At 38.0% G+C, this 14,271-nt stretch overlaps 1 protein-coding gene across 10 annotated transcripts in view; it reads right to left on the bottom strand.

Annotated features, from left to right (window-relative positions):
• The window catches only part of EYA4 (EYA transcriptional coactivator and phosphatase 4), a 358,775-nt gene that overhangs the window by 41,387 nt on the left and 303,117 nt on the right, over positions 1 to 14,271 (bottom strand). For all 10 annotated transcript variants that reach the window (XM_055535668.1, XM_055535669.1, XM_055535670.1 and 7 more), the window contains 2 exons: positions 8,439 to 8,575; positions 4,694 to 4,777 (listed from right to left, as the gene is read on the bottom strand). In XM_055535668.1, the coding sequence (XP_055391643.1) occupies positions 4,694 to 4,777; positions 8,439 to 8,575 (221 nt within the window). The remainder of the gene's footprint in view (positions 1 to 4,693; positions 4,778 to 8,438; positions 8,576 to 14,271) is intronic.

Below are 14,271 nucleotides of genomic sequence, written 5' to 3'. Positions count from 1 at the left end.
TTCCCTGTGCTATACAGTAGGTCCTTCTAGGTTATCCATTAAATACAGCAGTGTGTACTGGCCATCTTCAACTCCCTAACTATCCTTTCCCCTTATTCTCCCCCCCCAGCAACCACAAGTTCATTCATTCTCGACTATAACTCTGTGCAAGACTCCCTTTTCGAAATGCTCATTATACAAAATTGTTATCTTTCATCTGTTTAGCAACTTTCATTCAGTTCAATTTAGTCGCTGAGTCATGTCCAACTGTTTGTGACACCACGGACAGCAGCACGCCAGGCTTCCCTGTCCATCACCAACTTCCGGAGCTTGCTCAAACTCATGTCCACTGAGTTGGATATGCCATCCAACCATCTCATCCTCTGTCGTCCCCTTCTCCTCCCGCCTTCAATCTTTCCCAGCATCAGGGTCTTTTCAAATGAGTCAGTTCTTCACATCAGGTGGCCAAAGGATTGGAGTTTCAGCTTTAGCATCAGTCCTTCCAATGAATATTCAGGACTGATTTCCTTTAGAATGGACTGGTTGGATCTCCTTGCAGTCCAAGGGACTCTCAAGAGTCTTCTCCAATACCACAGTTCAAAAGCATCAATTTTTCGGCTCTCAGCTTTCTTTATGGTTCAACTCTCACATCCGTACATGACTACTGGAAAAACCATAGCTTTGACTAGATGGACCTTTGTTGGCAAAGTAATGTCTTTGCTTTTTAATATGCTGTTTAGGTTGGTCATAGCTTTTCTTCCAAAGAGTAAGTGTCTTTTATAGCTGCAGTCACCATCTGCAGTGATTTTGGAGCCCCCCAAAAATAAATTCTCTCACTGTTTCCATTGTTTTCCCATCTATCTGCCATGAACTGATGGGACCAGATGCCATGGTTTTCATTTTCTGAATGTAGAGTTTTAAGTCAGCTTTTCCACTCTCCTCTTTCATTTTCAAGATGTTCTTTAGTTCTTCTTCACTTTCTGCCATAAGGATGGTGTCATTCTCGTATCTGAGGTCATTGATATTTCTCCCAGCAATCGTGATTCCAGTTTGCACTTCATCCAACCTGGCATTTCGCATGATGTACTCTGCATTATCAGTTAAATAAGCAGGGTGACAATATACAGCCTTGACGTACTCCTTTCCGGATTTGGAACCAGTCTGTTGTTCCATGTCCAGTTCTAACTGTTGATTCTTGACCTGCATACAGACTTCTCAGAAGGCAGGTCAGGTGGTCTGGTATTCCGATCTCTTGAAGAATTTTCCAGTTTGTTGTGATCTACACAGTCAAAGGCTTTGGTGTAATCAATAAAGCAGAAGATGTTTTTCTGGAATTTTCTTGCTTTTTCTATGAACCAATAGATGCTGGCAATTTGATCTCTGGTTCCTCTGTTTTTTCTAAATCCAGCTTGAACATCTGGAAGTTCACAGTAAACGTACTGTTGAAGCCTGGCTTGGAGAATTTTGAGCATCTTTGCTAGCTTGTGAGATGAGTGCAATTGTGCAGCAGTTTGAACATTCTTTGGCATTGCCCTTCTTTGGGATTGGAATGAAAACTGACCTTTCCCAGTCCTATGGCCACTGCTGAGTTTTCCAAATTTGCTGGCATACTGAGTGTAGCACTTTAACAGCATCATCTTTTAGAATTTGAAATAGCTCAACTGGAACTCCATCCCCTCCATTAGCTTTGTGCGTAGTGATGCTTCCTAAGGCCCACTTGATTTTGCATTCCAGGATGCCTGGCTCTAGGTGAGTGATCACACCATCATGGTTATCTGGGTCGTGAAGCTCTTTTTTGTACAGTTCTTCTGTGTATTCTTGCCACCTCTTCTTAATATCTTCTGTTTCTGTGAGGTCCATACCATTTCAGTCCTTTTTTGCGCCCATCTTTGCATGAAATGCTCTGTTGGTATCCTTAATTTTCTTGAAGAGATCCCATTCTATTGTTTTCCTCTATTTCTTTGCATTGATCACTGAGGAAGGCTTTCTTATTTCTCCTTGCTATTCTTTGGAACTCTGCATTCAATGGGGTATATCTTTCCTTTTCTCCTTTGTTTGCTTCTCTTCTTTTCTCAGCTCTTTGTAAGGCCTCCTCAGACCACCATTTTGTCTTTTACATTTCTTTTTCTTGGGGACAGTCTTGATCAATGCCTCCTGTACAATGTCACAAACCTCCATCCATAGTTCTTCAGGAACTTTTTAAGATCTAATCCCTTGAATCTATTTGTCACTTCAACTGTATAATCATAAGGGATTTGCTTTAAGTCATACCTGAATGGTCTAGTGGTTTTCCCTCCTTTCTTCACTTTAAGATCTGAATTTTGCAATAAGGAGTTCATGATCTGAGCCAGAGTCAGCTCCTGGTCTTGTTTTCTGCTGATTGTATAGAGCTTCTCTAGCTTTGGCTGCAAAGAATATAATCAGTCTGGTTTCAGTACTGACCATCTGCCGATGTCCATGTGTAGAGTCTTCTCTTGTGTTGTTGGAAGAGGGTGTTTGCTATGACAATGCATTCTCTTGGCAAAACTCTGTTAGCCTTTGTGCTGCTTTATTTTGTACTCCAAGGCCAAATTTGCCTGCTACTCTAGGTATGTCTTGACTTCCTACTTTTGAACTCCAGTCCCTATGATGAAAAGGACATCTTTTGAGGCTGTTAATTCTAGAAGGTCTTGTAGGTCTTCATAGAACCATTCAACTTCAGCTTTCAGCCTTACTGCTTGGGGCACAGGCTTGGATTACTGTGATATTGAATGGTTTGCCTTGGAAATGAACACAGATCATTCTGTCATTTTTGAGACTGCATCCAATAACTGCATTTCAGACTCTTTTGTTGACTATGAGGGCTACTCCATTTCTTCTAAGAGACTCTTCCCTTATAGTAGATATAATATAGTACATTATGTCTACTGTAGTAGATATAATGGTCATCTGAATTAAATTTACCCATTCCAGTCCATTTTAGTTCACTGATTCCTAAAATGTTGATGTTCACTCTTGCCATCTCCTGTTTGAGCACTTCTAACTTACCTTGATTCATGGACCTAACATTCCCGATTCCTATGCAGTGTTGCTCTTTACAGCATAGGACCTGCTTCTATCAACAGTCACATCCACAGCGCATGTTGTTTTTGCTTTGGCTCCATCCTTTCATTCTTTCTGGAGGTAGTTCTCCACTGATCTCCAGTAGCATATTGGGCACCTACCAACCTGGGGAATTCATCTTTCGGTGTCATATCTTTTTGCCTTTTCATACTGTTCATGGGGTTCTCAAGGCAAGAATACTGAAGTGGTTTGCCATTCCCTTCTCCAGTGGACCATGTTTTGTCAGAACTCTCCACCAGGACCTATCTGTCTTGGGTGGCCCTACACAGCATGGCTCATAGTTTCATTGAGTTAGACAAGGCTGTGGTCCATGTGATCAGTTTGATTAGTTTTCTGAGATTGTGGTTTTCATTCTTTCTACCCTCTGATGGAGAAGGATAAGAGGCTTATGGAAGCTTCCTGATCGGAGAGACTGACTGTGGGGGCAACTTTCATTACCTATACTATAATTCACAGCAGATTCACTAAGAGTGCAATTTAGGAGGTAATGCTATAGTGAAATTAATTTATCACTAGAAGCTGGCATCACAGATTCAATGGACATGAGTTTGAGCAAGCTCCAGGAGATGGTGATGGACAGGGAAGCCTGGCATAAAGCAGTCCATGGGGTCACAAAGAGTTGAACATGAATGAGTGACTGAACAACAACAACAACAACAAGACAAAGCTTAACAAAGTTGTTAAACACTGCATGTTGAGCTGACATGAGACTCTATAAAACAGTGTGACACTGTAAAGATTTAAGGGGACACTTCTGCATCATATGAAAAGAGACCGGTCAGATACAAGTTTGACTACAGTGATCAAAGGCAGGCCATGCTGTGAACTGACTCTTGTTAGACTATGAGTCCTACAGAAACAAAGACTCAAATGGTGTTTCCAGCCGAAAAGTCTGTTGTAGGTGCATCAGTCTTTGAAACAACCTCACATGCCTATAAAACAACACTGGTACAAGAAGCAAGTGAACTATACAAATAATGGCAAGAGACAAAGGAAAGTAATGTGACCACCTGTCTCAATATTTGTGTGTGAAGGCATATTACCCTCAGTCACTAAAATATGCTTCCTCAAAGTTACCAAAAGTTAATTATATTCATAAATCCAAAGGATCTGAAAGACAAAAGATTACTTCTTACTTCAAATGCCATTTCATAGCAATATTTGGTGCAATAAGCTAATTCAAACAATTTCTTAAAGTTCCCGTATTAGAAGATAATATACATTTCATAATGTTTAAAGTCCATTTCAATTTATGAAAACATTTTCTAAAATAACTATGTCAGAGTAAGAAGCTTGGTTTCTCATATAAAAAACTAAAAGTTATATAATGAAGAAGGAAAAAAGAATACAATTTTAAATTACGTTGTATAAAATTTTTCAGTTCATGCTGAATAACAATGAGCTACTAGAAATAAATACTTAAGAGCAGATTTGATAGGCTGCAATAAAAACACTTCAATGCATTTTTAAATGGCTTTTAAATTTATTCAAAATAAAATTTTAATTAATAAATTCTAATTTATTAGAATTAATAAAATTCTAAATTTTAAAATTCTAAACTTTGTTAGAATTTTATTCTAACAAATAAAATTCAAATTTCTTGAATCCTTACCTTGCCATACTTCTGGGCATAAGATCCTGTGAGCAGTGAGTGGAAAACAATGATGGTTTCATCCAAGTCCCAGACAAACACACGCTGGAGAAAAAGATAAATACCAGAGAACCATCAAGTTCTAAGGAAAGAGAAATCTCTTTACAGGTAGAAAGCACGTTGCTTTGCTGTTGGCTATAATCTTGACACTACCGTATAGAAAACTCAGTCCCCTGGACAGCAAGGGGATCAAATCAGTCCATCCTATAGGAAACCAACCTTGAATATTCATCGGAAGGACTGATGTTGAAGCTGAAGCTCCAATACTTCGGCCACATGATGTAAAGAGCTGACTCAATGGAAAAGACCCTGATAATGGGAAAGACTGAGGGCAGGAGAAGGGGCCAACAGAGGATGAGATGGTTGGTTGGTATCACTGTTTCAATGCACATGAGTTTGAGCAAACTCTGGGAGATAATGAAGGACAGGGAAGCCTGGAGTGCTGCAGTTCACGGGGTCACAAAAACTTGGACACAACTTAGTGGCTGAACAACAAATGCTATGCTATTATTTTTTTTTCCCCAAATTTGCCAGATTTATTTCCTGTAAAACCTAGAAGGGAGACAAATAAATATAATAAGCTTAATTCAGATGTCCTAATTTGAAAGAATTCATCCAAATGTTTACTTGCACTTAATTTCTAAAAAGACAAATTTGGATTTTATGATAAAAGTGTGCTTTTACAAAATTTTAGATGATGAAGTTTAGCAATTCATGCAAAGAATTAATTTTTTTCTGATTAAAAAAGTAATAATCACGTTTTAAAAGAAGAATCAGGCACTCAGAAGGAAAAGCAAAATGGAAATCATCTTTAGCTTACTATATTTAGGTAGGAACTACCATCACTGCATTTAGGTAGCTCTTTTTTCAGTATTGCAAATATACATTTGTGAAACAGCATCAAACAATACATGCTATTTTACTTTAAGAATTAAACTTTTAAAAATATTTAAAACAATCAATGAGTAATCCCTAAATACAAATTGTAAAGTGTGGACCTTAGGGTCACATTAGGTGATAAGATTTGTTGTTTGGCCTGCACACTGTTTTGAAAGATTTCAAATAATTGATCAACATTTTGAGATTAGACTTCTCACAAAGTTCAGGGTTCTGACTGCAGTGGTCAAACTTCCGACCTGTAGCAATGCTGGCTGACCTTCCATGGGGCAGTGATGCAGGGGCCCCTTGAGACTGGCCAGTGCTTCCTCTTCTTCAAAATCTGCAGGCTCCCTAGCCCAGCCCACTCCAATCACCTCTGCCTTCCAGAAGGCATTTTAATCTGCTACTGTTGTTGTTCACATTGTCAACTACAAATTGGCACTTACCAAGAGCACTGCCAATGACTGAACAACAAAAGCATTTGCCATCTGCTTCTACAGAGACTGAACCCCAGGCTGCTATAAGCTGTTAGCCTTCAACAACCTCTGAGGGAGTTAAGGTGGAATGAGGCACCCTGTGCTCCAGGGAATCTGGTGGGACAGGTCTTTAGATAGTTGGATGCTTTTAAGAACAGATTTTATGGCCTCAATCTTTGCATCTCCTCATGTTCAGTTCAGTTCAGTTGCTCAGTCAAGTCTGACTCTCTGCAACCCGATGGACTGCAGCATGCCAGGCCTCCCTGTCCATCACCAACTCCTGAAATTTACCCAAACTCATGTCCATTGAGTCAGTGATGCCATCCAACCATCTTGTCCTCTGTCGTCCCCTTCTCCTCCCGCCCTCAATCTTTCCCAGCATCAGGGTCTTTTCCAAAGAGTCAGTTCTTCGCATCAGGTGGCCAAAGTATTGGAGTTTCAGCTTTAGCATCAGTCCTTCCAAAGAACACCCAGGACCGATCTCCTTTAGAATGAACTGGTTGGAACTCCTTGCAGTCCAAGGGAGTCTCAAGAGTCTTCTCCAACACCACAGTTCAAAAGCATCAATTCTTCAGCACTCAACTTTCTTTATAGTCCAATTCTCACATCCATACATGACTACTGGAAAAACCATAGCTTTGACTAGACGGACCTCTGTTGGCAAAGTAATATCTCTGCTTTTCAGTATACTCTCTAGGTTGGTCATAACTTTCCTTCCAAGGAGTAAGCGTCTTTTAATTTCATGGCTGCAGTCACCATCTGCAGTGATTTTGGAGCCCCAAAAAATAAAGTCTGACACTGTTTCCACTGTTATCGCATCTATTTGCCATGAAGTGATGGGACCAGATACCATGATCTGAATTTTCTGAATGTTGAGTTTTAAGCCAACTTTTTCACTCTCCTCTTTAACTTTCATCAAGAGGCTCTTTAGTTCTTCTTCACTTTCTGCCATAAGAGTGGTGTCATTGGCATATCTGAGGTTATTGATATTTCTCCTGGCAATCTTGATTCCAGCATGTGCTTCATCCAGTCCAGCGTTTCTCCTGATGTAGTCTGCATATAAGTTAAATAAGCAGGGTGACAATATACAGCCTTGAAGTACTCCTTTCCCAGTTTGGAACCAGTTGTTCCTTGTCCAGTTCTAACTATTGCTTCTTGACCTGTATATAGATTTCTCAGGAGGCAGGTCCCGTGGTCTGATATTTCCATCTTTTGTTGTGATCCATACAGTCAAAGGCTTTGGCATAGTCAATAAAGCAGAAGTAGATGTTTTTCTGGAACTCTCTTGCTTTTTCGATGATCCAACGGATGTTGGCAATTTGATCTCTGGTTCCTCTGCCTTTTCTAAATCCAGCTTCAACATCTGGAAGTTCACGGTTCATATACTGTTGAAGCCTGGCTTAGAGAATTTTGAGCATGTCTAGAGAAGCACTAAATCCCTTCATGGTGACATCAGATCCTTATGACCAACAAAAAACCTTTTGTAAAATGAGTGCTTAATGGTATTGAACTCCCCCTTCACCAAAACCTTATATATTGACCTTCCCCCACTGTCGCTCAGGAGCAGTCTCTCAGAGCTCTCCGAGATGCTGCCTCCCGGGCAGCAGTCCTCATTTTGCCCCAAATAAAACTTAACTCGCAACTTTCAAGTTGTGCATCTTTTTCTGTTGAAAACATCAAGGAAGTGATGTCTTAGGAAGTGGTACAATGACTATTCCTTGACCTTACTAAATCTGAAGATTAAACTTTTTTTCATAATTAAAATACTCAGTTATATAAGAAGTAGCACATTATGGTTAAGAACAGTTTCTTCTGATTTTTGTAATAAAAATCAGCCTGCTTAGTATGAATATATTTCAAGAAATCCATCCCAACTTGAGAAAATGTCACAGATATAAACATTTTACCATATGTATCAAATGATTAGAATTTTTCTCATTATCCAATGACCACCTTTCCTTTCCATACAGATTAATTTTATCTTTTAAAATTTACTGACCTATATGAACACTTTTCATTACCCTATTACTCCCAAATAGAGCGTTTCTTATCGCACAATGGCTTTATTTTTAAATAATAATTTTCTATTTGTGCCTTCTGTATCAAAAGATCCAACTATCTCCAGCCTGAAATTTGTAAAGCATCATTTTTAAGTTACTGTCTTCAATTTTGTATTATAATGGATGAAATCTCCAATTTTAGAGCTGTGAAATGCCAGCTTCCATGTAGGTCCACCCATTTCATGATATGTCCTTTTCTTTTAAGTTTGAAACTTCATGAAACTATAAAGTATAGAACATATCCAACAGAATAAAACATCTTCTACGTCTCTTAAAGACAAGTCAGCATACCTCCAGGTCACTGTCAGGAGGTGGGGAGGGATTATTTTTCCGGCCTCTTCCTCGGGACTTTGACCCAGAACTCCTGCACGTTCTCTCATCAAGATCTTTGATGGGTGTGGAGGGGCTTTGCACAGTATCAAACTCTCCTGTAAATAACACAAATTGTGTCAAGAATAGCACTTTATTTTTAGATCAGGTATAAGTCTTCATTATGAATTATCTTAACAAAAAGCTCCTTATGACCAAAAAAGAAAGAAAGAAAAGATATAATCCCAAATACACAAAAATCCTAATTTAGTAAAAAAATTTTGCAGGTCACATCATTTTCTCCTAGATTCGATCTATGTGAGCTATTAAACCTGAACACCTTTTGTACTCCAAATGCTCTCAACTTGCCTGTCTCTATCCCCACCTACATATTTATCTAAATTTAGATCTGTTCTCAACTCCTTATGTCAGAAGAGAAGATCCCATTCCTCCACATGCAAGCATGACTTCTGAGCCTCACCTACTGGGAAACCATGTTCCACTGCTCAAACTCTCTTATCTTCCCTTCAACCTCTCCCTTTCCTGGGGTGAGGGGGCGGTTCAGGCACAGACAAATTAAAAAGTCCTTCCCTTTAACTTTGCATCTATACAAACTATTTACTTGCTATCTTTTCTTTTTAAAGGATCTTCTCTTAAAAGAACAGGGCATTCTAGTTCTGTCCAATAGAAATATAATATGAGCCATGAATGTAACCATACATATAATTTTAAATGTTCTAGAAGCTGCATTTAAAAAAATGTAAAAAGCAGCATGTAAAATTATTTTTATTCTTACATGTTAATTGCTCTAATATATTCAAAACATTATCATTTCAACATATAATAAATATGAACATGGTACGTTTTACATAATTTGTTTTTCACACTAAGTCTTTGAAATCCTGTGTGTATATGACACTTAGAGCTGACTTGGATCTGTAGTAGCTACATGTGCCTACTAGGCCCCTGCAATGGAGCTAGTACAGACTGAAGTCGCTGGCTACGGAACTGAATGTCACATTTGTCTCTACTTTCTGATATCTCATTTGTCATAATCCAGCTTTAGTTTACCAAAACTCTAACAAAACTATTCTTAGCCAGAGTCTCCAAAAGCCACTTAAATGATACACACAATAATAGATAGACCCAGTCTTTACCTTCCTGGATCTCTGTGCTACACATGATCGATCCTCTTAGACACCACCTCTTCAGAACCACTTAGTAGCTGATACCCTGCTAGAATCTTCTAGAATTTTTTCCATGAGTCCTTCTCTGTCTAGGAGACACGGACTCCTTTTCTTCCTCCCATTCCTCACATGCTGGGATTTAGTAGTTCTATCTTTTGATCATTTTTCCCACTCTACACCATGTGGGCAATCTAACCCTCTAATAGGTCAGTCACTTTCTACTCAAAGATGCATACATCATACTGGGTCAAATCCTATGTTTCGACTTTATGTTTGGGTTCTGCATGTCCCACAGATACCTGAAAGTCTGACATGTCTAAAGCTAAGTGATGGAGCACTTTATGAGTTGGCGAGCATGGAGCAGTGGCAGATCTGTGAGAAAGGTTTTAAGATAAACTGAGGCAACAGCGAGGTACAGTAAAACCTCACAAGTAACAAGCGTCCAACTTACCGTACGACTTCAAGTGTTTTATTCAATCTCTCTGAATCTTAGTTTCTTTGTATATTAAAACATCAGTAATAGCAGCTAACTTTTATTACCGAGGTAAATCTAATTTACACTTAATTTAAATCATATGCATAAAGTTAAAATGTCTAGGAGAATCCAAGGGCAAACAGTATCAAAGTTACACAGTTTTTAAATATAAAGATGTTATGACTCTCCTGTTGTTGTTTTTGTAGCTGTTTAGTTGCTGAGTCATGTCTGACTCTTTCTGATCCTATGGACTGTAGCCACCAGGCCCCTCTGTCCATGGGATTTCCCAGGCAAGAATACTGGAGTGGGTGGCCATTTTCTTCTCCATGATTCTCATGCCTTATCATAAAAATTAAAGTAAAATAATTACAAGAAGAGCCAAGCAGTTACTAATCTAAATAAACACATCTGAACAAATGAGATAAAACTTAAGTAATATTTTTTCCGAGAAATTCTAAGTAAATAATTTTTACAAAGCTAACCTCTAATAATTTCTAATGGTCAAATGTTTTCTCTGGGAAACACTGTACATGTCAGGGCAGCATCAAAGAAATGTCTGTGCTCCAAATACTATTTGCTCTTAAAACACTGCTAGCACAGTTTCTTGCATGGGGTTTTGTTATCGAATGTATGAGAGTAAATAACAAAACAAAAGATTCTTTAGCTATGAATGCTGACTACAGCCGGATGTCATAGTAAATGATGTTTCGGCTTCCTTGTGCAGACATTAAAGGAGGTTTGGGGTATTTAAACACACAACTAATTTTTTAAAAAATCACACAAAATGTTTTCTATTTTCAGTTATTTTTATAAAATAAAAAGGTTACGATGTCCTAAAAATCAAATGTTCTTTTTCAAGTAAAATACTGATTCAAATTAACTCACATATGTTAAGCTTATAATGTAAACCAATTTTTGGTTGACATTCTATAAAACCTGTCTTTCTATCCATTACAGATCAATTTTTAGAAGTTAACTCTCATCAGGTAGTTTTGTTCCTGCAACAGTGCAAGAGGTGAAAGGACAAAATCTTGCAAAAGCCTAAAATTACTGTCATCAGTTATGGGTGGCTGATTGTTGACTGGATCCATAACAACGGAATTTGGCAGGAACAACTCAGCTACTCAAAAGAACTGGAAGCCAGCAGCTATAACGACAAGGGAGTCAGAGAGTAGAAGAAGAAAGGAAAAAAACTGGTCATAGGAAGTGTCTCACTCTCAGCAGAAGGAGGACTTGATATCAATGATTCTAAGTTACTGAAAGATCTTAAAAGGACTCTAAGAATTTGGACAAAATATGGACAAAAGTGTTTCTGATGAAAGTAAAGGCACAGCCTTTGAAGAAAACTATGAAGAATGGCTCCACATTTATTAAACTCTTAGGATGTGTCATGCACTTTTTTTTCCTATTTATTTATTTTTTGGCTGTGCTGGGTCTTTGTTGCTGTGTGGGCTTTTCTCTGGTTATGGTGAGCAGGAGCTACTTTCTAGTTGCTGTGTGAGGGCTTCTCATTGTGGTGGCTTCTCTTATTGTAGAGCACAGGTTCTAGGGCATGCAGGCTTCAACAGTTGTGGCCCGTGGGCTCAGTAGTTTCCACTCCTAGGCTCCTGAGCACAGCCTCTATAGCTGTGGTGCATGGGCTTAGGTGCTCTGGGGCACATGGGATCTTCCCAGACCAGGGATGTAACCAGTGTCTTCTGCACTGGCAGGCAGATTCTTTACCACTGAGCCACCAGGGAAGCCCCAGGCACTTTCGTTTTTAAAAAGTTTACTAGAATAAGTGTTTGGCTAAAGCACTGCTCATTGTGTCTGAGATTCACCCACATGGTAGCCTGGAGCAGTTTGTTTTTTCCTCAATATGGCTAGAACTTCATGATATACTATGCTTTATCCATTATGTTGACAAATATTTGGGTTATTTGTAATTTTAGGCAACTATGAATAAAGCTGTTATTAACATTCTTGTTTGTATCTCTGGACATAAGCTCCCATTCCCAGCATATCCCTATATGTATGCCTAGCATATCCCTATATGTATATATTTGGCAACAGGACTGATGAGTCAGAGGGAAGGCATAGACACTGAGAACCTTTTTCCAAAGTGGTTGTATTAATTCACTCTCCTACCAGCAACGAGAGTTCTAGTTTCTCTACATCCCTGTCAATTCTTGGTTAGTCTTTTACATTTCAGCAATTGTTGGGGTATAGTAGTATCTCACTGCCGTTTTAATTAGCATTTTCTTGATGAGTAATGATGTAGAATACTTTTATTTGTTTCTTGCTCAGTTAGTATCTTCTTTTTTACAAAGTAACTGTTTAAATCTTTGAATAATTAAAAAAATTTGGTTATCTTTCTTGCTGATTTTTCCAGAGCTCTTTATTGTGAAATATTCTTTACACACACACATGACTAAATCTCACTTCAACCTAGTGAATTTGGTCTTTCATTATCCTCTTTTAATAGTGGGAAAACTGGAGACATGTGGAACTCAGTTAACTAACCAAGATGAAATGGCTTATATGTGAAATGCTGGTATGATTCCAGAATCCTTGGTTTAACCACTAGGTAATACCTCCTCCCCTAAATAGCAACAGACTGTTCAGACTACAAAGAGGTCAAACATGTATGTGTTTCTACTGATCAAAAGAATATATAGACTTTATACAATTTCTGTGAGACAGAGGGCAAGGAATTCATCGAAAGAGCATCAAAGTAAAAGGACAGATCCTAAAGGGGCGTGTGCTATATTTGGCTCCTTCAGATGGAACTGAACTGACCTCCATATCTTCTCAAGGTTCTAGCCTTTCTTCCGATGAAGGTTAAAACCAGAAATTTGAACTCAATTGATCATTAAACATTTGTTGATTTTTTTTTTTTAAAGGAGAAAGCTGTTAATTCCAGTGCCTCTGTCAATTTCACTCAGGTAATTGCATTAGGGTACAGTAACACTGTAGGTAGGAAAAATGCAAATTGGCAGAGAAGTTAAATGTGGTTAGTCCTTTCCATCTAAATCTTCTTGTTGGCTTCAATGAAATGAATTAGCACTTTGCTTTCCTTCCTGTCCTTATGTAAAATGCCATAAAACCTGGAAAGACTACTGGGTTCTGCTGAAGAAATTGGCTTTTCAAAGTGTGAAGGGATTTTACTATATCCTTTACTTTTCTGCAGCATTTGTAAAGTTTAACTAGCAAATGTACTATGTTTTCAAGGTCTCAGAGTACAGAATACTGTTACAAATTGCTAGTTATATTTAATTTAAAAAATGTTTAAAATTTTAAAAAGGAGCTATAAAACTATCAGTAAGCTTAATGTGCCAGTCATCAAACATTCTGAATGCAAATACATAAGATAAACTTTATGGTAAAGGCAAAGAAATATCTTTTCAAAGATAATAAACTAAAATATCTGTTCTTAATCAGCATGGTAATGTTTCTTTAAATACATTGTCAAATTACCTCGTAAGGTAAAGTATTGATAAATAACTGAATGTTATTTGTAATTTTCAAATAACTCAGTCATTACCCATTGCCCTAGGCTTTTTCCTGAGCCAATACTGCACATGATTGAATAACTATCTTTTAATCAGTGCCATAATGAAGAACTGCACCTTCTAAGTTTTGGATATTCATATCCAACTTTGTTTCATTAGGTTTATCGCTAAATCAGAGCAACCAGCTGTCTCTTATAGAACATAACGTATGTTTCCATTTTAAACACGGGAGAAGTCAACAGGGAAAGATTTATGAAAAACTGTTTTCATAAATTTTAATTGTTAGGTCTCTGCTTTGAGTCCAAATGCAGAGCCAGTCAATGGAAAATACTCTTTATGCCCTTAAACAAAATATCTCAGATTTCATCAATAATAGAGAAAAATCCCATAGTTGTGAACTTGTTTACTTTTCAGATGCATGCCAGTCTGCAAAGGCAAAATCAAACATAAAACTGTCTTGACGAAAGCTCTGAGGTCACAGAATTTCTTAAAGATCCAGACACGTGCATTGTTATGATTTTGGTTGAGAGAATGATAGGGTTACATATAGAAATACTTTCCTATTTAAATTCAACAGAAAGTCTCATAAGATCTGAAAATTATGTCAAACTATATTCATTGGCATTAGCAACCAATGGGAAGCTGAAGAAATTGCAGAGTTC

The sequence above is a fragment of the Bubalus kerabau genome, chromosome 9 (assembly GCF_029407905.1).
Source record: "Bubalus kerabau isolate K-KA32 ecotype Philippines breed swamp buffalo chromosome 9, PCC_UOA_SB_1v2, whole genome shotgun sequence".
Taxonomy (NCBI): domain Eukaryota; kingdom Metazoa; phylum Chordata; class Mammalia; order Artiodactyla; family Bovidae; genus Bubalus; species Bubalus kerabau.
This window is presented reverse-complemented; position numbering and strand designations above follow the sequence as displayed.